Raw genomic sequence first — 26740 nt, 5'->3', positions numbered from 1 at the left:
ATGTATGTGCCTAACCACTGTGCTACCCATGAGAGCCTTCCTCTATTGAAAGTCTCATGTAAGTGGTGCTAGCCACTTCACATTCATCACCTCACGCAAAATTTCCATATAATGCCTTGAGATAGGTATTATTAGATTAACCACTGGCCTTCCCTTCACTGCTCTGAAGTAGAGGGGTTTAAGGCAGGAAAAGCCTTATAATATCAGAATCATTATTACAAGTTTACAAATAAGGAAACCAAGGCACAAAGAATTAGTCAAAATGACATAGCTAACAAGTGGTGGAGCTAGAAAGAACCACGGCTGCCAGTACCTAGAGCCTGCTGCTACCTGGGCTTGCCACAGGGCAAGCAGCTCAGCCCCCAATCAGCTCCTACATGTCAGAGTACTGCACACCCGCCTGTGTATTCAGGGTGCATATCTGAGACCTGTGTGGGTTCTCTGTCCACCACGTCTTGATGCTCCTGGTGTGTCTCTGGGTCGACAGTCACACTGGGCTCTCACAAAATCTCAGATTCACTGCTTTGGAAGATGATTGCCTCTTTTGAAGTAAATCTTCCCTGGGGCCACCAAAGTGAATTAATTCTGTACGTGCCATATAGCCTCAATTTTAAATCAGACTATCTCAAACATATCCTCAAACATATCTTGTGTTTGGAGACAAAAACATTCATATGAATGATGCTATAACAGACCAATATGAAGACACTCCAGATCCGATCCCGTCATTTTTAAGCACTTCTTGTGTTTTCTGGCTCTGAGTATATTTAGAGACATAAAATACAATTCTGAGTTAACAGGAAAATTTTGATCTATCCCTCACCTGAGGGATAGAAACAATGTTTTCCTATCACTGGAGATAGTATTCTAACAAGTAATCAGAATTTTCAGTTGTATCCTTCCTAAGGATAGTATCCTTGGCATACTATCATTCAGAATCATTTCTATTTTATTATCGTTTTAATCAAATTAATTCTATATATACCTATCATTTCTTAAGGCCATTCTATGCATATAACATGTCTTAGAACTATTCTATGTATTTGACTGTTTTCCCTCTAGTTTTATTCTGCTTAACACTAACTGAAATTACTTTAACTGTGTACTTTTAGAAGGCTTGTTTCAATGGGTACATGCTCACCCTACCAATAACAGAAGTAGATGATAAAAAATGGGCTAACACAAAAGTGAAGAGCAGTTCAGTTTAACAGTTTTCACCTAAACAGTCCTTATACGACACAAACATTTCCTGGATTGATGGACAGGTAATCTTCAACTAAGTGGGACTCTCCACTTCCCCAACCAACGTCAACAGGTTATGACCTCGTGTTAAAAACAACAACAAAACACTACTTTGAAGTTAATCTTCAGTAGTTGAAAGTATTTGAACAAGTCACAATCTCTCTGGGCTTAAGTTTTATCATCTGGGTAACGGAAGAGACATCACAGAGGGTTGCCATGAGGCTGTAGGAAGATGAAATCATTCTTTTATTTTGGGTTATGCAATTATGAAAAAGGATACATGTTTCAATGTTGGCCCCAACGATATAGCCAGTTACATCAAAGTTGATCCGAATAAACTTGCCCTGAAAATAAATTACAAAGAGAAAATTGAAAATAAATAAGGACATAGAGGATCTAAACACTATAATAAAACACTAAGCTAATGTGCCCTGCCAAGTATCCATGAAGTGGTTACAAAATGGATGATATATATTGCCTCCAATAAAAAGAAAAAGCCTCAATAAATTCCAAAAAAGTAGCAATAGGATAAGCTACCTTCCTGGACTATAACATAATTAAAATGAAACCCTAATCATTTAGAACTTTTTAAAAGCTCTTCTAAATGGTCTGAAATATGGAAGATTTTAATAGCTTTAAAGGAACACTATATCCAGTCCTATAATTATAATTTAAAAAACTGAATAATATAGATGACTTGCTAGGAAAATAGAAATCCATTCAAGAAAAAAACAATAGAAAACTTGAATAGACCATAATCATAAAAAGTAATATTAAAAATGACAGGTTGGTCTTATGAAACCATTTTGCAAATTCCTAAGGACTATTTAATTGAGTTACTACATACCCATCTTAGGGAAACAGAAAATAGTGATTATTTCATAATTCTTTTATATAGTTATCATAACATTGAAACTGGTAGAGATATCATAAAAAAGGGAAAGCAAAATAAAAGCAAATACCTAACTTGTAAATACAGATACAAAAGGCTAAAGTAAAACCTTTGTAAAACAAAGACACATAACAATGATCAAGAATAGTTTATTCCAGGACTGTTAAGAAGGACTCATACTAGTAGAATGGTAAAGGGATTGGAGGGCTTTCTTTGTGGAAATGGACAAGCTGATTCTAAAATGTATAGGGAAATGGAAAGGACCTAGAAAAATCACAACAATTGAGAAAGAGGACCAGAGCTCGAGGACTCACACTATTCTATTTCAAAAAGCTGCAAATTTATCTAGACAGTGTGGTATTGGTGTAAAGACAGAAATATAGATCAACAGAACAGAACAGAGTCCAGAAACAGACCATGCACATATGGTGAATTCATCGTCAACAAAGGTGCCAGGGTAATTTAATAGGGAAAGGATCAATCTTTTTCAACAAATGGTGCATGAAAAATAAACAAAATGAAACAAAAAGAAACTAGACCTTTACCTCACACCATATACAAAAATTAACACAAAACAGAACAAAGACCTAAGTGTATTGTATGGGCTAAAACTATAAAATTTCTAAAAGAAAACAGGAGAAAATCATTATGACCTTGTTAGCCAAAGATTTCTTAGATACAATGCAAAAAGCATAAGCCATAAAATAAAAAACTGTAAATTAGATTTCATCAATTAAAATTCTGTTTTTCAAAAGACACCGAAGAAAATGAAAAGAGAAACCACAGATTGGCAGAGAGTATTTGCAAAACATATATCTGATAAAAGACTTGTTCCCAGAATATATAAAGAACTCTTACAACTCATTAACAAAACAAACAACCCAATAAAAAAATTGGATAAAAGATTTAAACAGATATTTCATCAAAAAAGGTATGTAAATGGTCAATAAACATATGAAAAGATGCTCAATATCATTAGTTATTAGGCAAATACAAACTAAAATGGCACAATGAGATACCACTACATACCCACTAGAATGGCTAAAATTTTTAACAAAGACTAGCAAGGATATACAACAACTAGAACTCTCATACAACCCCAGTAAGAATGTAAAATGGTATAGCCACTTTGGAAAATGGTCTGCTAGTTTCTTATAAAGTTAAACATAAATTACCATATGACCCAGCAATTCCACTCCTAGGTAGTTAGTTACCCAACAGAAATGAAAGCATGTGTCCACACAAAGACTTGCACATGAATGTTCAGAGCCACTTTATTCTTAATAGCCCCCAAATGGAAATAACCCAAATGTCTGTCAAGTGGTGAAGAGATAAAGAAATTGTGGTATATTCACACAATGGAATACTACAAAGCAATAAAAAGGAACAAACCAGTGATACACCCAACAATGTGGATGGATCTAAAAAGCATTATGTAAACTACACCTCTTCTCGATCCCCATCAAAAATACCCCCATCACTTGCTTGGAAATACATTCTTCAAGGAGGTTTATTTAAGGCAAGACAATTGCAGAATCCCAGAGAGTGTGCAAGGGGCTACCTGCCAATCCCAACCAGGTGGGGGTCTCTTTGGAGCTGGAGGAGGACCTTTAACTATAGGAAGTCTTCACTGAATGCAAGATCAAAGCTGTCACCTGAACCCACCTCCTCTCAGAGAAAATGCTCCCAATTATTTTATAAAAAATAAAAGCTGTATCAATTCAAAAAATAAATAAATAAAAAGCATTATGCTGTGTGAAAGAAGCTAGACATACAACACTACATAATATATGACTCCATTTACTTGACATTCTAAAGAAAACAAAACTATAGGGACAGAAAATAGACTAATGGTTGTCGGGGCTAGGGGCAGGAGGAAGGAATTGACTACATAAAGGCAAAAGGAAATTTTCTGGAGTAATGGAAATATTCTCTCTGGACCATGGTGCTGGCTATACTACTCTATACATTTGTGTAAATCCATCAAATTGTACACTTAAAAAGGGAGAACTTTATGCAAAATATAACTCAATAAAACCGTTTTGAAAAATAACCAAGGGAGATATCTTAGGAACCCTTATAAATGCCAATTTAAAAAATATAATTAAACATCTATTCCTCATATTTACCATAAACATATTAAATTAAACATGTTACTTCCTCACTAAAGTGAAAAATCCTGGTTTACACTCTTCTCCCTATGTCTCCACCCAACTTACCCATTCTTTCACCCACTACTTTAGGACCCTTCTCACCTTTCCAATGTTATTTTTTCAGTGTATAAATACTTACCTTATGCCGAAAAAATGAGTAGTCAGTATTGGGATGCCACCACAGAAATAAGATCACTAATATCTCAGAACGTATCTTAGATTTATAAAGTGGTCCAGTGGACTCATATGTTAATCACAAGAGAGAATGAGTGTTATTCTATTTGTAAAACAAGTAAATTTTGTCTTTGTTCTTTGGAAGACCCCTAAGAAAGAATAAAGTTCAAAAACTATCAGTCCTTATAAATACAACTGCTCAAAAAAGGAACTCAAAAACTAAAATCAGGACTTGATCTTATACTGAGGGTTAAAATTCTTTATAAATTTTAAACAGCTGGATTATCTATACAAAACCTCACTGAGTTAATAAAAACTTGCTATTTTAAGAGACAGTAGTCAAAAGACAATGTTATTACTTCAAAGCTGCAAAGAATACATTGCCAACATAAGTGCTCAAGCAAATACTTTCTCAAACTTCTCAATTTAACACTGCAGAAAGGTTAATCAAAATCATATGGTATCACCTAATTCTTACTGAAGAAAATATTCACTTTAAAAAATTCATTATACCCAGTAATACAAACTTTCAGCTTTCTGAAATGACTTTAACATATCTAACTTCTTTATTATGTATATATTAACATGCTGTTTAAGCTTTCAGCTTCTTATACTATTTCCTATTCCTTTTCTTTAACACTCCAAATTACAAGTTCAAAATTTATTAAACAAAAAAAATTCTTTATTTGGGCAATAAGACAAAGTTATTATACTGATAACTTTGAATTCTAATAACTTTAAAATCTAAAATTGAACACTATCCATTTTTTATTTAGTGAATTTATTTTTCCCTTAACTTCATAGGAAATTATAAAATAAGAAAGGAAGTTAGATTCAAAGGAGAAATGGAAGAAAACTAAGGCTTTGGCCTTCTAAACAGGTAACCTAAAAAGCAATGTCCCAAAATAGTTTAGACATAGGGTCACTTAACTTGGATAAATAAGTAAAGCCACCAACATACAACATCTAATTTCCTCATCAGTTCCCCAGCCAAATCAGTTCCCTTTCCTTTCCATAACCGGTATCCATAGTTGCTCTAGCCATTACAGCTAGTGCCACAGAAATATCTTTTGGCTACATGAAAAGGGCCAGGCAGAGAGTAATGAAAGAAGGGGACAGAACGAGGAAAGGAATGGGGCTGCAGAAGCCTGCAGCGTGGGGAGGAGGTAGAGGGGACTGGGGTGTCCCTCCAACCCTCCTCCCACCCCGGCTTCTTCTATGTATACCCAAAAGAAACTAGTATCTCTGAAAACAACATCTTTAGTAACTAATAAATCTTGGTTATAAGCCAGAGCTCTAGACTTGATTCTATTTTGAAAACACTTGAACAAAAAACCTAATAAAGTTGAAAATTATCAACTCTCTATGCTAAGTGACACTCACATTCAGCTCTTTTATGAGGTATACCCAAGCACTTTGACAACAACATGACAAAGCGAAATTTCAGAATCAAAAAGAAATACTTGACTGAATATCCCCAAGCAATCTAAGATTTAAGTATCCCCCTTAATAAGGGAGCCAGCCCTGGTGGTCTAGTGGTTAAGACTCAACCTTCTTACTGCCACCCGGGTTGGTTTCCCAGTTGGGGAACCACACCACTCGTCTGTTGGTTGTCACACTGTGGCAGCTGTATGTTGCTTCGATGCTGAAAGCTATGCCACCGATATTTCAAATATCAGCAGGGTCACCCATGGTTTCAGAGCTGACAGACAAGGAAGAAGGACCTGATCACCCACTTCTGAAAAACTGGCCATGTAAACCCCATGACTAGCAGCAGAGCACCGTCTGATACAGTGCCGGAAGGGGAGAGGATGGCGCAGAAAGACTGGCCAAGGTTCTGCTCTGCTGCTCCCCTCTGTGTTCCCCTCTGACACCGGGTTGCTAGGAGTTGGAATTGACTCAATGGCACCAATAACAACAACTTAATGTTGGACATCCTGGCAGATTAGTTAAGAAGCACACCATGGGATATGAAATCACTTCAGTGTTTGATAGTCTTACGGGTATGGGGCGGGGAGGGAATAAAATCTACAAGTTAAAAAGCTTTTTCCCCACATATATAATAAATACTCTTTCAGAATTAACATATTTATTAAAATACAAATCTAGACTACAGAGGAAAACAAGTAAAGAGTTTTACTTTTAAGTGTGTCCTCTAATCTTTTAAACATTATGTGAAGAGATTTGTGGTGAAAATACCTTCTCCATATTTGATTTCCATGTAGGTCAGATTATCGTACTCAGAATAAAAACAGAAACAAAGAAAAATAAGAATATGACAAGTATATTATATTATTCTGTATTAATCATAGAATATGCACCTTGATGCCACACACATGTTGTGCACCAATCCAAGAACCGAGACTGCACACTTACTGCAGGAGTTCTGAACAGCAAAGACAACTAGAATCCTCTCTCCTATGTAAAAGAGAAATTAAGAACTTCACTTAAAAGGTACAATAGGAAAACTTGGATATTTTGATCCTATCAAGAAAATAAGAGAGGGGCCGGCCCCGTGGCCTGGCGGTTAAGTGCGTGCGCTCCGCTACCGGCGGCCCGGGTTCGGATCCCGGGCACGCGCTGATGCACCGCTTCTCCAGCCATGCTGGGGCCGTGTCCCACATGCAGCAGCTGGAAGGATGTGCAACTATGACATACAACTATCTACTGGGGGGCTTTGGGAAAAAAAAAAAGGAGGAGGATTGGGAATGGATGTTAGCTCAGACCCAGTCTTCCTCAGCAAAAAGAGGAGGATTAGCATGGATATTAGCTCAGGGCTGATATTCCTCACAAAAAAAAAAAAAAAAAAGAAGAGGAAAATTATCTTATTTAAGGAATCTTGTTCCTTCTGAATCGATATTGATTTTCCGGAACTTTTCCTGGGGTGGTTACAAAGTATCTGTAGTAATTAAATTTAGATTAACTGTTAGCAACTTACTACAGGGGTGATGCAGCTTTGTTTCATGCTCTAAAAATATTTTTCCCCTTCCTATTTGGTAAAGTTGTTATAAGATCAGTCATTTACTTTAAAACACGTTAGCATGGACAGTGTGTTGTGTGTGTGTGTGTTAGTTTACTCCACTAAAAATCTCCACTCTGGAGGCCGCTATTTGCCCCATGTGGGAAAACCCATTCTAAGAGTAATTAGCTAAGATTTAATTCAAAGGCCAGATGCTATTTTAAATGTTTCAGATATCTTAATCTCCAAATTACACCAGAAACTTTGTTAATTAGTAAAATGAGTTTTCATGTGAACTAAGCAGACTTGTTACTTAGTAAAATGGATGTTAGAAATTCCTGGGGTAAAATGAGTGGCATTAAGAGACATGGACTGATTGGAAATAGGCACTCCTGCTCTGGTGTGAACAAGGTGTTGAGACTCTAGAAAGCCCAGAGGCTGCAGTGTGGGCAAGGCTGCCTAAGGCTCAACTCTAAAATGGCTCTGTGTGCAGCCACTGATTTGGAAGATGCTGGTTACCTGGTGCTGACCATATTCTGTCTCTGACACTGTCACATTTGCCTCAGTAAATCTTTAGAGAAAGGTTAGGTCAGAGTACTTAAGACAGAGCAGGGACTGTATCCAATTTACTTAAAATAAAAGCGTTTGTAGTGCATGCTTGCTAATAAATATATGTGAGAATTCTGACTTGCTTTCATTGTAATCTGGTAGCCAAGCGGCAGGGAGGATACCTAGAGCCTTTATCTAGCTGTAACTAGTGGAGGGTAATCACTACCAAGCGGTACATAATAATTGGGAATTGCCCAACTGGCTTAAATCAGTTTGCAAAAAAAAAAAAAAAAAAAGGATTTGAGCAAATAGAGAAAGTGATTCTTACTAAAACTTTCTGAGGGAAGATGTATCTGCTGATACAATCATTTTGAAATTGAAGTCTCTGTTTTTAAAGTTTCATTACAAGAGATTCATTTTACATAAATCTCCTCCATCTGGAATGCATTTTACTTCTCCATAAACAGAGAACAGTACTAACTGTGAACGATTATTTTCATAAGGGTAATGCTCTCCTAAAGAATCCCCTTTAATACAAACCATATGCTAGCATCTTTGAAAGAAAAGCTATTCTTCAGGAAATTACTCGTCTATATCAGATCAAAGAAATGAAAACAAATGGATTCTAAAGCTTATGGAGTTTATAGTTTCAAATATTTTCACTGCAAGCATGTGGTTTGTAAATAATGACTACATGAAACTTCACTGTACACACAACTCTTTTTAACATCACATTACTCTTTCAGTATGATGTATAACACCAATCCCAACCCAAGGCCTGGCTGTCCACAGAGCCACCGCCTCCCACATGTCTTCTACCCATGCTTCTAAAACTGGGGCGTGCATATGCTCAGAGGGCCCAGCACATGCAAGACACTCCCTGGCCTCAACTGTACATTATGGCATGTGGTTGAAAATATATTAAAGTTAAAACCCAAATGAAGGCAAGCTCTATAAGGTTAGGGACTTTTGTTTTGTCCACTGATATATTCCCAGGGCCGAGAAGAGTGTCTAGCACTTAGTAGGTAACCACATTTTAACTAAATGGATTCCATAAATACACCTACTGTGTACTTACATGTGCAAGGCACAGTGCCAAGAACTAGGTAGGAACCAGAAAAAAAGACAAAGTCCCTACTGTCAGAGATCTTACCTTCTGGCAAAAGAGAGAGACCATAAATAAGCAGAGTAATTAACTACAGGTTGTGCCAAGTGCTACAAGGGAAATCATAGGACACTGTGATAGAGAATAATGGAGGAAACCTCCTCAGACAGGGTTTTAGATGAACTAGATGTTTAGGAGAAGGAGTAGGAGAAATGTGGACAGATTCGAAATACATTCAGGAAGTGTAACCAACAGGATTCATTCCTGGCCAGGCCATGGGCCATGAAAAAAAGCTGAATCAAGGATGATTCCTAGGTATTTTATTTTTCTAGGTTGTTGTTGTTTTTATTTTGTTTTAAGCTTAAGCAACTGGGTGATCTGATGGCACCATTTATTGACATAAGACTTAAAGGAACACATTTTGAATGGAAAAGTACAAGTTCCATTTGGAATATGTTAAACTTGAGAAATCTGTTAGATACCCGAATGGAGATAACGAGTGAGCAGCACAGTGCCTGGTGAAGAACAGGTGCTTAATAATTAACTGAACTGCACAACAGAAAATCTAAATTACATAAAATTTAGTCAAAAAATGAGTCTACACTGGCTACCCTCTAACCCCTGGTGAACCAAAGTGTTGGCAACAGCCACAGAGAACAGCTAAAGGGATGTTTTAACTGAACATTCAATCAATGGAACTAATGACTTCACCACTTTTATGGAACCACTAAAATCAAGTACTTGTTATAGTATCGTGTGGTTAATGCCTTATGATAATAGCAGCTAGCTACTATTTCTTAAAAAAAATATTATACTTATCAATATAAAGTTGACTTTCTAAGAATTAAAGCCCAAAGTCAACAATTTAAAGATACCTTTGTTTCTTGGTTGAATGAACAGCTATGTCTAAGAACACTGCCTTATTCAAAAATCTTTTTTCTAAAAAGATCAGCTTTTACTATATTTTACTGAGCATACTTGAAGACTATAATATAGTAATACAAGCACTTTGGAAGGTGGAACCTCAGCTGTAAGAGGTTTTGTTGAGAATTTAGCTTGGATGGGTATTACTGCCACAATCAATCTTGCTAGAAAACAATCTAAGAAATTCTTCCTACCAGTAGAATGTAAAACAACTTCCTACCAGAACTATTTATATCAACCTTTGGAATAAGATGTGTAAATAACAAGCATTAGGGAGACTCATGTATAGTAATTACTTTGCAAATAAATTTCAAAAAGAGATTATCTTAATTTAGACTATAATTTAAAAGAACAAGCTAGGGCAGGTTTCTCAACCTTGACATAAATGACATTTTGGGGTGGAAAATTCTTTGTTGTGAGGCCTGTCCTGTAATTGTAGGATGTTTAGCAGCATCCCTGGCCTCTACCCACTAGATGCCAGATATATACCACTACCCATCCCCCAAGCTGAACAATCAAAAATGTCTCCAGACACTACCAAATGGCCCCTGGGGGCCCCCAATTGAGAATCACTGATCTAGAGTAATGCAAATTACAGATTATAACCTACGTATGTCAATTTGGAAATCTCTCTAATGATTTCTGATGGCCAACTTTCAAGATGGCCTCAATAATGGCCACCTTCTAGTGTTCATGTCATTGTGTAGTCCCTTCCCACATGTTTCTGGGTCTGTGTGACCAATACAATACATCAAAGGGATAGTATGTGACTTCTGAGGTGGAGCCATAAAAAACACTGTGTGGCTTCTGTCTTGCTCTCTCTTGGGTCACTTGCTCTGGGGGATGCCAGCTGCCACGTGACGAGCAAGCATCCCTACGGAGAGGCCTTCGAGGTGAGGAACTGAGGCCTCTTGCCAAAAGCTACCTGAGTAAGCCTGGAAGAAGGTCCTCCAGCTTCATCAAGCCTTCAGATGATTGCGGCTCTAGCCAACAACACCTTAATGACAACCTCCTGAGAGACTCTGAGCCAGAACCACCCACACACTGAACTCTGCGATAAATGCTTTAAGTCACTAGGTTTTAGGGTAATTAGTTACAGAGCAATAGATAACTAATGCAGAATTATATTTCTATCTGTCCAAAACAGAAATATATATAGAAATTCTATCTGTCCCTGGCAGGTAGATGAATCCTTACCATTTAGTAACAGAATCACTACATTCCTTACCAAAGGACACAAATGACTGGTTAGTAGCAATTTATCTTTTCTAGGCAAAAACGAGACAAATGGGCACAAAACTGTTTCTCCTGAATTTAAAGTGTGGTTTAGGAGGGAAAAATCAGAATAGACTGGTAACTTGATTTGTGTGGTAAAATAAAACATTTTCCACTAAGAAGTCCTTGACAATCTTCACAGAGATTCACATACCAAAGCTGGTAGCTCACTGTGTCTTCTATCCCATGATACAGCCACTAAACATAGGGCTCTCAGTAGGAAGAATTTAAGGTTTAATTGTGGCTCAGGCTCAATGCTGATGATCCACAGAATGATAGAAACTCTACAAATGAAGCTCAGTTTCCCCAGATCTTTTATAAATCTAAAAGTCCAGCCATGCTTCCTACTGACACAGGCACATTTGTTATCCCTCTTTGTACATAAAAAGCTAAAATAATTATTAAACTTGGATTAAGTGAATCTTCAAATTTTATCTTACTAGGAAGAAACAATATTCCAAGCCAATAGATCCCTATTTCTTACATAACTTGGAAAGCCTCTTACACTTAAACTATCTCTGTGCGTGTTATGGGCTGAATTGTGGCCCCCTCAAATGCATACATTGAGGTCCTAACCTCCCCGGTACCTCAAAACACAACTATATTTGGAGATAGGGTCTTTACAGAGGTAATTAAGTTAAAATGAGGTCACTAAGGAGGACCCTAATCCAATGTGACTGGTGTCCTTATAAGAAGAGAAGACTAGGACACAGACACACACAGAGGGAAGACCATGTGAAGACACAAGGAGACGGCCATCTAGAAGCCAAGGAGAGAGGCCTAAGAAACCAATCCTGCCAATACCTTAATCTCAGACTTCTAACCTCCAAGAGTGAGAAAATAAATTTCTGTTGTTTAAGCCTCCCAGTCTGTGGTACTCTGTTATGGCAGTCCTAGCAAACTCAAACAGAGGGTTATCCAGCTACCTACCCAATGTTTACTGGGTCCTCTGGGATCCCAAATCCAGTCACTTCCACTAATCACAGAAACCACGCTACCAGAAATTAACATGAAGACCATGACTCTATATTCCCAGTGTAAAAAGGTATGTCACAATGATACTGGATTCCCAAAAATTATCCATCAAAGAATCATTAGAATTGAAAGCTATTTTATTTTTGTCTTCTTAACTTTTACAAATACTTCTAATATAAGAGGAGGGAGGTGAAACAGAATTAACTCAAACAACCTAAGTAGAAATAACTGAAATTAAAGAACCTCTCTCCAATCTGACTGTGGAAAGGATTACTGAATCTTGCTGACTATAATCCAGGGCAAGATTTACTGAAGGAATGCCCATTTTGCTGAATATGGGTTTAAAGATGATTTGCCATTAAAGTGTCAATTCTGAGCAGCTGGAATGGGGAGGGCAGTGTCCTTAAAGTAATATTGATCTGGCTATTACTTAGGATAATATCCCCAGGCAAATTGTTACAGCTGGTCAAAGTGAGGGAGAAAGTAAAGCTTTCAATGAATTAAGATAGTTGAACAGCTGAGAAGAATTTTTAAAGAGAAGTACTAGTACTGACAAATTATTCTGAAGTCCATATCTCATAGAAACAGCAAGGTATGAAAAGGACAATTTACTACACTTAATCCCAACTTCATTTGTTGAGTATTTACTACATCCAGTGCTGTGTCAAGTACTCAACAAGCATCTCATTTAATCTCCAGGCCAACCCCGTAATAGCTACTATATATCATCCCCCAGCAAAGACAAAGAAGTTCGGAGAGGTTACATAATTATATATCCATACACTAATACACAGTTAGATATTTATACACAATATACGATTAAAATTACTTTCACAGTTTTCTTTTTTTTTTGCTCTTTAAAATGTGGCTACTAGAAACTCAAAAATTACATGTGACTTGCATTACATTTCTATTGAACAGTGCTGTTCTATACTACATCTATTAGCCTCTCTCTAAAATCTAGGAAGAAAAGTACTTGATTTGCTTAATCATGGTAAACATTTAACTAGAAATCTGAGGAATTAAAAGTTTCTGGCACTTTAAACTTACAAAACGAGATGAGTTATCATTTTTCACAGTCTTCGCATTTCCGAATGATTCCAAAATTGGATTTGCTTGCAAAAGCTGCCGTTCAAGTTCCCCCTAAAAGACATTACACACACACACACACGTAAATAAAAGCAGATATAAGTTAATCTATTGTCTTTACTCAAGTCCTCAGGGAAAAAACAAGACAAAACAAAACACTGCCTCTTTTCCTCATTCTTTCATTTTGTTTGCCATCCCACAATCTTTTTGGCTATATTCTTGGTCACAACAGGCTCTGCTAAAGGAAAAAAAATAGCATCTATAAAGTCATCAAAAGGAAAAGAAAACGTCACATTGAACAGAGAAGATAAATGTAAAGACAGGGCACATAAATCAGGCGGAGAATTTCGAAAAAACAAACTGGCTTTCATGAAATGAAATTTAGCATGACACTTCAATACTAAGAACGTATTAATACTTACACTTCTGTTTATTTCTACTCTGCCTTGTTCCAAAGATTTAAAGCAGTGAATTCTAATACTTACCACTGTACTGGTTGGTTTAAGACTTGCCATTTTTCCAAAAGTTTCACATAGTATCTTAATGACATAGACAGGGCAATGTCATCATCTCCACTTTCAGAGATGACAAAGATGGTGATACTACTGACTTCTTGTTCAAATTTAAAAGGCTAAGTATAGAGTATTTGGTATAATGTATGCTCTACTCAGTATCTTATATGCAAATTAGGCTATAAAACAGATTTTACAAACAAAAATGTAAGTATATTAATATATGCTTTAATCATAAAACACAATAGAAAGCTACATGAGAAAGCATGATGCCATTTCTGGCCATGAAAAGTACCAGAAAGTGATGTGTTCCTGGATATAATTTCAGAATTATATTGTATGACTCAAATAAATCTGCTTTTTCCAAACACAAATCTTACCCCTATATTTTAAAATACCCACAGTATTCTAGACCTAAAGAAAGAAAGGAATAAAAACTGCTAGCAAATGTGATTCTCTAAGCAAAAAAGCAAGATAAAGGAATATAAGGAACCTCACATAAGACTTTTAATGGCCAGTTGCTATGTGATGTATTACAGCCATGCGTCGCTTAACGACAGGGATACATTCTGAGAAATGTGTCATTAGGCGTTTTCCTCGTTGTGCAAATATCATAGAGTGTACTTACACAAATTTAGACAGTACAGCCTACTACACACCCAGGCAATATGGTACCAATCTTATGAGACTACCATTGTATACGGGATCCATCGCTGACTGAAACGCTGTTATGCAGTGCATGACTGCATACTATTATCAAATCCAAAAACAGGAACAAATACATGCCACACATACAGTCTTGGCATCTAACCCTGGTTTGGACTCCTTCACTCAGCTGAAAGGGTGGGAACTGTTCCTGAGGCACATGACACAGTGAGCAGGTATGCTCTTGATCCATCTACTCGATAGCATTTATGTGGATTGTCCAGATTTTTACAAGTCTTAAGTACAGTCTACAATTGTGTTCCACTGAAACTAGTCAGGAACCAGTCCTGTTAAGCACCCCAAGCTATGTGAATTTCATTACACAGTATCAGCTCGCTTTCCTGGCATCAGATAATATGCTCCCTATACAGTGAATCTTTCAGTTTATTGACTTCACAAAGCCAGATTATTTCTGATGTAAATCTTTCTAAATATAGTATGCTACCAAAACTTCTTAAACTGGGTATCCTGAACCAATTTTAATGACTGAGAGTCATCATTAAGAATGTTAATTACCATTCTGTGACATTCCAGAGTGCCTTTCCTCTTGAGGTCAGTGGTTATTTCCATCAGTGTGCCTAGGACCAACATCTTGCAAAGCCCTTGGTGTGCTGGTTCTGCAACAACTGTTTGGGCTCTAGAAGCCTGTCTACCTCACTCACTCTGTGATCAGAATGTAGAAACTGTCAGAAAAATACTCACTTTTGATAAGAGGGGCATTACCTTTACACTAAACATCTACTGTTAGATCGAGGAATTAGAATACAGATCCCTTAAAATTACACTCTATCCTGCCAAATCATAATAAAAATACTTTAAATAATAATCTACCTTTAAAATGTTTTCCTAACTTGGAGGTAAAGCAAGCATTGCATACCCTATTTTAATATTTCCTAGACACAGCTACGAGGATTCTTTGGGTCAAGTTTATTGATTCTTCTCTTCTCTTCTGTGTATGTGGGTGAAATCTACTGATTCTATTCAGAAGACTGATGGCTTAAAGTAACTGGCTGTATCCCCTGCACCTAACTCAGTCAGTACCAGATCAAAATAATGTTCCGTGAATGTCTGCTGAAAGAATGTGTAATCAGAGGTCCTAAAACATTCTAGTAGTATTTGGGGAGGGGATGGTGGTGAGCCAAAGGTGGCAATAAGATTTAGGTTAAGGGTCCTCACAGTCACCATAGTAAGTGTAGACTCCGTGTCCCTGTTGGTGGGATCACTACATTAACAGTGTTGTGATTTTACTTCTCTCCTAATGGATTTGTGACATCAACGAGACCAAGTAAAGATCTCAAAAACGAATCACGAAAATCTTGACATAAAGCTAATATCATAAAACATACAAACATGGTCTTAAATTAAGAAATTATCACTAAACTTGATCATTTCTGTGTTGAGAAATTTCACATTTAGATAAATGGTGCTAACATCTCTCAACCAAATTATAGACCAAAATATAGAAGCCATTTATAATCCATCGGGGGCAGGGATCAAGTGTTAACCCTTCTACTAGAATTGAATGGGCAATGTCCCTTGTTTCTATTCTATATGGTAACGAGAAACGTTATGTGGGAATGTTAAAATTCTAAGTATTGAGAATTATATGCTTTAAAGGTTTACCAATCATGATGAAAACTATACCCTTGTGTTCATTATATGGCGTATAATATACACCCACTGTATGATAGATATAGGATGAGTTTGAAATTAGTAAAAAATATATACCTCTTTCTTTTTTTTTTTAAAACTCAGTTTAAAGATTTTTATTTATTTATTTATTTTTTCCCCCCAAAGCCCCAGTAGATAGTTGTATGTCATAGTTGCACATCCTTCCAGTTGCTGTATGTGGGACGCGGCCCCAGCATGGCCGGAGAAGCGGTGCGCGCCTGGGATCCGAACCTGGGCTGCCAGCAGCGGAGCGCGTGCACTTAACCGCTAAGCCATGGGGCCGGCCCATATATACCTCTTTCAAAACTCCAGTTCAGCCAGCAAGGGGACTCAGGATGGGATCATGCTGCACCTTGCAAGCCTGATGGGGCAAAGTTGCAGGTGTCCTATTGACCACAAGAGGAGGGTTGAAAGTAGGGGGCAGCAACTAATCTCCACGTTGAGAACCAGACTCTAATCTCAACTGGCAGGCTAATTTCTGTACTTGCTACTTGCTATCTGTCACCTTTTTTTCTGGTTTCAAGGTAGTTTAGACGAGTAGATATGAAGTTAGCCTGAAGCTGCCATCTGGATGTGGATGACACTAAGGCAGCAGGGTAGGTGGGCTGACTTGAAGGAACCCTTCTTAGGGGATGGTCAAGTTTTAGAAATTAGTCATTCTGAAATTGCACTGTGTTCAGGCTTTGGAGTGGCAGTGAACACTGTGCCAGACTCTGAGGATCTGTGACAGCAACCTACGCTGAAAGAAAATGGCACTGAAACTGCACTTTCAGTTGGGTGGGGGATAAAGCCAAATAAGACTGAATTTTGCTATAAAAAGTATGCCAAAAGTTTATAGGTAAATATTTACTTAACTTTTACTTCTTAAATACTAATGTGACCCTAATTTTGAAAATTGATTCTCTTACATTTGTTCGTATTTTCATAACGAAGATTTAAAGGTAAACATAAGGTAAACATAAAAGACTGATCACTCCACACTGCCAGGACGGCTATAATAAAAAGACAATGACAAGGGTTGGCAAGAATATGGAGAAATGGCACTCTCATAAATTGCTGGTGGGAATGTAAAATGGTACAGTCGCTTTGAAAAATAGTTTGGCAGTTCCTCAAAAAAAAGAGTTTTCCTCAAAACTTTCCTTAAACAGAAAGTTACCATGACCTAGCAATTCCACTCCTGGGTATACTCCTCCAAAATTGAAAATGTACATCCAGGGCCGGCCCCGTGGCTTAGCGGTTAAGTGCACACACTCCGCTACTGGTGGCCCGGGTTCGGATCCCAGGCGCACACTGATGCACCACTTCTCCGGCCATGCTGAGGCTGCGTCCCACATACAGCAACTAGAAGGATGTACAACTACGACATACAACTATCTACTGGGGCTTTTGGGAAAAAAAGGAGGAGGATTGGCAATAGATGTTAGCTCAGAGCCGGTCTTCCTCAGCAAAAAGAGGAGGGGAGGATTAGCATGGATGTTAGCTCAGGGCTGATCTTCCTCACAAAAAAAAAAAAAAAGAAAAGAAAATTTACGTCCACACAAAAATTTGTGTGCAAATGTTCATTGCAGCACTGCTCATAATGGCCAAGAAGTGGAAACAATCCAAATGTCCACCAAGTGATGAATGAATAAACAAAATGTGACATATTTAATACAATGGACTATTATTTGGCCATAAAAAGGAATGGAGTATTTATACATGCTACAACATGGATAAGCCTTGAAAACACTATGCCAAGTGAAAGAACAGTCACAGAGAATCATATATTACATGATTCCCTTCATATAAAATATCCAGAATGGGGAAATTCATAGAGACAGAAAGTAGACTGGTGATTTCCAGGGGCTAGGGAGGAAATGGAAGGTGATTCCTAATGGGTATAGGGCTTCTTTTGGGGGTGATGAAAATGTTCGAAAATTAATTGTAGTGATAACTGCCGAACTCTGTGAATATATTAAAAAAACACTGAACTGTATACTTAAAATGAGTGAATTTTATAGCACATGAATTAAACCTCAATAAAGCTGTTTAAAGAAAAAGAATGAGCAAATAGACAAATAAATTAAAAAAAGACTCACAAAATTAGGAGCCTAGAAATGTTTTCCTCTTTGTTCTTATAATTTATACTACTGTCTAGTGATAAAATACTAGAAATTTATACAAATGGTTCCTGAGAACCTGAGTAGGTTTTGCCTATCAAGTTCAGTGTAAATTTATAAACCAGTGATATCAAACCAAAAGAAACACTGATCTTGCCAAGTATAGACTTTCAACATCATAACTATGACTTTATGGCAGTCATTCTCAAAATGGGGTGAGAAAGTCATGAATTAGGGGCATCCCAGGTGGGGAGAGAAATAATTTCTTGATATGACCCTCCCCAGGGTATGACCATCCCACCACTCATGAGTATCTCACATCTTCCTCAGGTGTGCTGGGGAAGAAAAATTAATTAAGAACCACTGCTCTTCTCGAGTTTCTAAAAACATAAGCATAGCTACTAGTGGACTAGACTACTATTAAAATAAACTTGGCAAAAGCAGCACCGACGGTTCTGTGCACAGTGAATTCATGCAGTAAGACATGCAGATCAACAATGACAGAAGCTCGGCCCAGAGAAGCAGCTGCCTTCTTTGAGAGAATTTGCTCCCCGGGGGTTGATCTGACCCAAAGTACAATCCAGGGGTGGGCATGCTACTCACATACAACAGGGATCCACTCTGTAGTTTAAAATGACATCGAAACAGAATGTTAACAATAATGATTCGTGTGTTCCACAGAGGATTTGGAAAACCTAAATCTGCACATTAATTATTTAACACCATTTCACTAGTGATCTAAGTATGTATTAAAAGGTCATTTAGCATGCGCCTCCAGAGCACAAAGAGAAGCTGGTTTCTGGTCTAGAGACCTAATTGGCAAAGAAGTCTTTAAATATCCTATAGAATAATGATTATTTCATTAACCCTCCCCATTTGTATCAACAGTCTGGTCTGTAGCTAAAGGAGCAAAAGAACAGCATAGGCCTTCATAGGTATAGTACAGCTTTGGTATCTGAGAATTTCTTAAGAATTTTAAGAAAGATATCTGAAAATCTCAGTATCCATCACTATTCCTTTAGATACTTATAATAGTTTCTTTATATTAATGGATCATTTCCATAACTCAACATTATCGTTTCTTGCTTTATATCATTATGCTTGTGGAAGACAGACAAACCAAAACTGCTCCCATGCTAGGGAAGGATTAAGTCCAAGTGCAGACGTCCCATTCTGTCCAAGGCACCTGGCTCAGCTATGCCCTCCCTCTCTTCCCAGGCAGCAGGAAATGCTCTGGGTCGTGTCCATTGCTTTGTTCTGTGGAGCTAAAAGGCGGGCATCCGATGATTAGGAAGAATAACACTCTTCCACTACTTGTCCTGGATAAAGAAAATTCCAATTTTATATATTAAATATAATGAGGCCTTTAGGTTAAAACACATATAGGCCATAAAATTTTAACAGATTAGAAATTTGTTAACCCAAAAGGTACAACTTTTAAAGTTGCAGCCCCAGATTCAAAATTTAATGTGTGGCACAAAGCTAAGCTATCATGTGTTTAAGAAGTATTAATATAATTCTACTTAGTATTTGACATATGAACCCTAAGTTTATAGGCTTCAAAAACATGCGATTCAATGCCATGATAAAAAGGGTAAATAAATATCGAAATTCATCTAGAAAACAAATTTAAAGCAAAATGGCATGCTGCTTCTCATAAAAGAATAAGCCTCTAAGCAACGAATGTTCAAAATTAAATATTTTTTTCATAATAGATTTCACTCAAAACTAATGATATTTGTTTCTAGTAGAGACTCAGTCTAAAGACAGAAATGAGTGCAAACACACAAGACTAAGAAGCATAAAGGAAAGCACTTGCCTGGTGTTTCACTGGTTTAGGTGATTCCTGCTGTTTGTTACAAACAGATAAATGCAAATGTTAGCAAGTTTGGGTCTTTCTCTGGCAGTAAGCCACATCCAAAGCACCAAGTCGATGTGCAGTTTAGAAATGTGAAAGCTGGTTTGGTGGGCATCGTCTCAGGTGGTATTAACTAATGCTTCTGCATATCTACAATCTAACGATAACTGACATTTACACTCTTATCCTTTTTCTATCATCAATTCTCCCCAAATTTCTATCCTCTCCTCAAGCTGCTATGGGCAGTAGCAACGGGCTGCTCTGCAAGTTCAGAAAGAACTGCGAAAAATATTTGAGGATCTTCTTTTGGCAGAAAATAAAAAGCCTTCATAAGCGCTGCTCATCAATTTTTAACAATTCTCCCCAAATCTTTGCAAGAATTAGGCTTCAAGTCACAACCATAATTCCAGTTCACCCTGTTAGAATAACTAGTTAACAACAATTTCTTGATCAACTTGCTCCCTCCCGAGTGGAAAAAGAGCTGCTGGGTGGGGAGTGGAGGAGACAAGGTTACTGTCGATTATGGCAGTGCACTGAGTAGACTTGCTTCCTTATTCTTGTTTCTGAAATTACAAAATAAATCTAAGATTTGAAAACACAACAGAACAAAAACTTACAGGAATATTATGGTCTTTTCGTCCTTTATGTGAAGAAGCCACATGAGCAAGGTACTGAATGACTTTCTTAGTATTTTCTGTCTTCCCGGCACCCGATTCACCCCTGGAAGAAATATTAACATAGGCTGCCTTAAAGAAAGCATAGCAAATACAATCCAAAATTATAACTGACAAAATTAAACTGAAGTGGAACTAGAATTAGTAGAAAATAAAAAAAGAATAAGTAGGAAAAAAAACCCTACCAGCAGTAGTTAGAAAATTATTATTTTTTAAATGGTATTAAATTAACCCAAATATTTTTTTGGTAGATCCAGTTAAGAGGACACAGGAAAATGTTAACGACATTTTTTTTCCTTAGAGTTGGGGGTTCTGCCAGAGAAGTGGAATTTATTAGAACATTCGTGAAGAAATTCCTGAGCACGGGAAACATATCCAGCACTGGAAACAGAATTCCTAAAACAATTAAATAAAGATAACAATCTGAAGGAAATGAATGAACTTTCGGATGCCCGTTGGTTACTGATGTTCATCTTCTAAGCCAGTTAAAACTTTCTCAGCTTATCTTTCAAACCAAACTAATGGTTCTCTCCTTTGTACCAGTGCGTAGTACCTTGAGCACACCTCGTTGAACATTTTCAGTGATTATCGGCCTCCCATACTGGGCCTCCTGAGGCAAGGACTACGGCCTAGAGCATTTGTTTACTTGTGTGTTTGTGTTTATTTATTTGTTGGTTTCTTTTTAATCCACATAACCTTGCAAAGTGTTGACACATAGCCAGTATGTAATTTGTAGAGAAAATGAACGAATACTATGAATTTTGTTATAAACTGGGACGAATGCCATCACTTCATATGATTTATATTTTCAAATGAGGCTGGCACATTTCAAAGGTTGCTTTTTTTTTTGCTTTTTGTTTTTGGTGAGGAAGATGAGCCCTGAGCTAACATTTGTTGCCAGTCCTCCTCTTTTTGCTGAGGAAGATTGGCCCTGGGCTAACATCCATGCCCACCTTCCTCTCCTTTATATGTGGAACGCCTGCCACAGCATGGCTTGATAAGCGGAGCGTAGGTTGGCGCCCAGGATCTGAACCTTCGAACCCCGGGCTGCTGAAGCGAAGTGCTCGAACTAAACTACTACGCTATGGGGCCGGCCCCTCAAAGGTTGCTTTTTATTTCTACTCGGTACTAAGCTTGAAATCAGGTAAGCTGCTAGCATACAGTGATACCTAAGTTATGGCTTCTCTGCTCAAATATTTAAGGTTCCCTAGGCAAAGCTACCCTGGAAATCAATAGACTCTCCATTTGGATTAAAATTAAAATTTTAATATCTAGATTAATTTTTCTACAAAAAAACCCCAGAAACTAAAAAATATTATTATACACATTGCCAATTAATAATCCTTTTAGCCTGTTTTATATCTAAGGCTTGAAAAATCTAACTTTTCTAACAAATTCTGACCCTACTTAGAATTGTACTATTTGAACTGTTCAAAACTTAAATTTTTCACTAGGTTTACTAGTTGCATTATCTTTCTAACTCTGTACTCAGATACCTACAATCTCAAACACAGAGGGGCTGGACAAAGAGATCCTATTAACCAACTAGTGGTATGACTTTCAGTAAGGAAATTATCTTCTCTGTAAAATGTGGGAACTGGATTAGACCTCTTCTAGCTCCAAGATTTGATGATTCTAGATATAACCCACTTACTGGTTTATAAAAATATTTTATATACTAAGCTTATTAACCACCATCTATTGTTATACCATCTATTGTTATATTAAAAAACGTCCCCTTCTTTGTTTTGCCATCTAGAAGTTCTGAATCTTAGGTACTCAAATCTACCAAATTTTCTTTCAAGGTTTCTGCCTGCTATTCAAGCTTAAAAAGTCCTTTCCTGCACCAAGATTATATCCATCTACATTCTCATTTTTATATCATCTATATTGTTAAATCCATCTGTATTTTCTTCCAGAACTTTGATGGTTTCACTTTTTATAATTAAATCTTTAATCAATCTAAAAATCTAAAAAAAATTTATGGTTAGAGGTCAAGATTTAATCTAATTTTCCCCCAAATGATTCAGCCCACATCCCAATATCAATGGTTAACAAAGACAGTCATTCTCCAGTGATCTGAAATGTAATCTTTATCTTATACTTACTTCTTATACACATGGCTTATTCCAAACCAGTACCATATTGCAATAGTTCTGAAATATGACTAACCAGAGCACCATTATCGTTCTTATTAAAATAATCAAGTAGTCTGCAAGGTTTATTTTTTCAGATAAACCTCAAGTAATTTTGTTCTCCTATGCCTCCCCCATCTCCTGCCCCCCAAATAAAAAAACAACACGTTTTGAGTTAAAAAATATTAATATATATGCTATTTTTAGGAGAAATGATGTCCTCATCTCTCTCAGGTAAATTTTCTGTTTTTCTAAGTTCAAAACAAGCAACGACCATGTTTATCTTATTCATCTTTGAAATCACAGTGCCTAGCATAGCAAGTACTCAATAAAGACTGCTGAACAGGAATACAGGTCCTACACATGTTTTGTTCAGTTTATTTCTAGGCTCTTTTTTATATTTTTTGTTCCCGTGATTAGCATCCTTTCATCACTATTATGTTTTCTGCCTGGCTACCACTGGTACAGAGATAAGGGAATGATTTTCACTCATTCATTCCATATTTAGAAATCAACTTCTCTGTGCTAGATATAGAGCTGTGAACAAAGTCCATGCCCTTGTGGAGTTCAAGTTTAGGAGAAGAAACATAAAATAAAGAAAAATAAATAAGATGATTACAGGATGTGAGGAATGTTACAAAGGAAATAAGGAAACTGAAAGGGAAAGGGCAGAGAAGAGCAGACGACAACTCCCTGTAGATGCAACGGTCAGGGAAGAGCCCCCTGAGATGAGCAGGAACAGGCAGTGAAGAGCTGGGGGCAGAGTGATTAGCCAAATGGAAAGACAAACGCAAAGGCCCCAAAGCAACATAAAGCTCCGTATATTCCAGGAACCGGTGGCCAGTGTGTCAGATTTGATATAAATAAGCAGGAAGGCAGAGACACTGATGAAGTAGGAAGGGGGTGGATATGACGTACCCTGGAGTCATGGGAAAGAATCTGGATTTCATTCAAGTGTAATGTCTTAATAGCTATGATAGTGGTTTTCTCTGTTTTGTTCTTAACTTTATTCAAAATACTTAGTGTTTCAAGGCTAATCATGATGCTGGCTGTGGGTTTCAAACAGATAATTTTTTATTACGCTAAGAAATGAGCCTCTCATTTAGACCAATGACTTGTCTCGAAAATAGTTATGTTACTTTTCAGCTTAGTTTGTCGCTGTGGTTTCTCAGCTAACCACTCTCAATTGGACATGCTTCCGTGTGTCCTTAAAGCACTTCCTTCCTGCCTGTCACACTTACTGGGCTGTACTTCAACAACTGCTCATGAACTCCACTACATTTTACATACTTCAGGTCTAAGGTAACTTCCCTACAGAAAATATTGTTTCAAAGACAGACTATTCCAATACCTTACTGTTGAGATCCCAAGAGGGGAGATGATGAGTCTTATATTTTCCATCTTAAAATAATAGCTTCTAACATATAAGGTTGTTAAGAAGAAATACAGTCCATCTAAAGCATATAATTACTATTCAATAAACGTTACCGATGATTATCCACTCAACTGTTTATCCACCATACATGAGGTAATTTGAATTACTAAACTCTAAATTATTTTATGAATCTACAGGGTTAGTAAAGTGGTCAAGAACATGGGCTATGGTGTCAAAATGACCTACCTAGATTCAGATCCTGTCTAACACTTCCTAGCTATGTTACTTAGCAAGTTCCTTAGCTTTCTGAGCTAAGTAACTTTCGGCAAGTTACTTAGCTCTCTGAGCCTCAGTTTATGCTCCTTTACAACGAAATCAAGTTACTTCATAGGACTGAAATAACGCATGCAAAGAGCCTAGCATGGCACCTGGCCCAAAGGCTCTCAATAAATGCAGTAGTGGTAACAGCTATGATGATGATCAATAATTATGATGATGAAGATATTAACAGAAGTAAAACAATGATAACTTCTGATCTGAAAATGAAAGAGGTGGCAGGATCAAAGGAATATAACTCTTGTAAAAATTTTTGGAAGAAGAAATAAAAGCAGCTTGAACAAAAGTAAAGGCATGGGAACCAACATGAAAGCTCAGCAGACGTCTCTCGAAGAACCTTAGTTAGGACAGTCTTCAGAGAGGAGGACAACAGGCCAGCACCTCAGAGAGGGAGGAGGACAAAGGGAACCAGACCTCACTTCCACCACCAAGACAAGGTCTACCGAAGAAGCAGTTCCACCCTGTCAGTGTGCTTGTTTCATTCTGGTCTCTGCAGTACAAGGGCAAGGTTAACAGGAGAACAAAATAGGAGCCTGCTGGGTGGGGTGCCCTGAGTCTGCTGCAGCACATTTGGACACAAAAGATCAGGAGTTTCTAACCTGAAGGTATCTGCGTTTTCTAGAGAGGTCTATGGCTTTCACTGGCTTCTCAGAGGGGTGTGCATTCCAAAACAAAAACATAAAAAGCAACAGTGTTAGGAAGCAGTGAAACAGATCATTAACACAAGATCAAATCTGGGATCTTTCTCTCAATCTCTTCTGGACCATGGGTATTTCCCTCAGGAGAAACCCCATTCCCAGAACTTAACTGGTTTTTTTATTCTCTTTGGATATTTGTAACATCAAATTTAGCCTAGATTCAAAAAGCCCTTTGCTTGAGGTTCTTGCTTTAGATAACCTCCATTTGAAAAACAACACATATGTATTACTTCAACATATATACATAAAATATTAGTCAGTGATTTCCTACAGTTTCAAAACTCTGTTCTGTTAGAAAGTAGCTTACTAGGAAAAGCAGAGATTTTGTAATCAAGATAGGTTTGGGTTCATGTTTTCTATCACACTAATACCAGCTAGTGTCAGCCTTGAATAATGTGATACGTAAATGGGGATAACAGGCGTGTTGCAAAGATGTTAGTTCTCTTTCCTGGCAGATTTGCATAGAACATTTTAAACTTCTATTTACAAGTTGATTCACATACTTTTTCGCCCTCATAACATAGCTAACATTGAAAGTGAAACACAGCTACAATAATCTAAAAATTCTCACAGTTTTAAGACTTGAGGACATCTAAAACAAAGAGTCATCAGAAAAGCAAACTGAGGGGCCGGCCCCGTGGCTTAGCGGTTAACTGCACGCGCTCCACTACTGGCGGTCCAGGTTCCAAAGCACCGCTTGTCGGGCCATGCTGAGGCGGCGTCCCACATACAGCAACCAACAGAATGTGCAACTATAACATACAACTATCTACTGGGGCTTTGGTGAGAAAAAGGGGAAAAAAAAAAAAGGAGGAGGATTGGCAATAGATGTTAGCTCAGGGCCGGTCTTCCCTACAAAAAAAAAAACAAAGAAAAGCAAACTGAGGTCTAGAGAAGCTGACTGTCTGACCTTAGGTCACAGAGCTAGTTCATGGTAGAGCTGGGACAGGAAAGAATACCAGAGTCCCGTGTGACAACACAATGGTTTTTCAACTACACTGTTGCTTTAGCTATTTATTTTTTATTTTATTTTATTTTATTTTATTTATTTATTTGGTGAGGAAGATTGGCCCTGAGCTAACATCCGCTGCTAATCTTCCTTTTTTTTGCTCGAGGAAGATTATTGCTGAGCTAACAACTGTGTCGATCTTCCTCTATTTTGTATGTGGGACACCACCACAGCATGGCTTGATGAGCAGTGCATCGGTCTGCGGGATCCGAACCCACGAACCCTGGGCCACTGAAGTGGAGCGTGCAAACTTAACCGCTACGCCACCGCACCAGCCCCCAAGACTTTATTTTTTTTAAGAACAGTTTTAGGTATATAACAAAATTGAGAG

At 37.5% G+C, this 26740-nt stretch overlaps 1 protein-coding gene across 4 annotated transcripts in view; it reads right to left on the bottom strand.

Moving 5' to 3' along the window:
- The window catches only part of MYH10 (myosin heavy chain 10), a 139591-nt gene that overhangs the window by 74292 nt on the left and 38559 nt on the right, over nt 1–26740 (bottom strand). For 3 of the 4 annotated variants that reach the window (XM_058559736.1, XM_058559734.1, XM_058559735.1), the window contains exons 5-8: nt 20800–20902; nt 20144–20173; nt 13299–13391; nt 1523–1586 (exon numbers count right to left, since the gene is read on the bottom strand). In XM_058559736.1, coding sequence (XP_058415719.1) covers nt 1523–1586; nt 13299–13391; nt 20144–20173; nt 20800–20902 — 290 coding nt within the window. The remainder of the gene's footprint in view (nt 1–1522; nt 1587–13298; nt 13392–20143; nt 20174–20799; nt 20903–26740) is intronic. The other variant, XM_058559733.1, reaches the window with a different exon arrangement.

The sequence above is a fragment of the Diceros bicornis genome, chromosome 18 (genome assembly GCF_020826845.1).
Source record: "Diceros bicornis minor isolate mBicDic1 chromosome 18, mDicBic1.mat.cur, whole genome shotgun sequence".
Classification (NCBI taxonomy): domain Eukaryota; kingdom Metazoa; phylum Chordata; class Mammalia; order Perissodactyla; family Rhinocerotidae; genus Diceros; species Diceros bicornis.
This window is presented reverse-complemented; position numbering and strand designations above follow the sequence as displayed.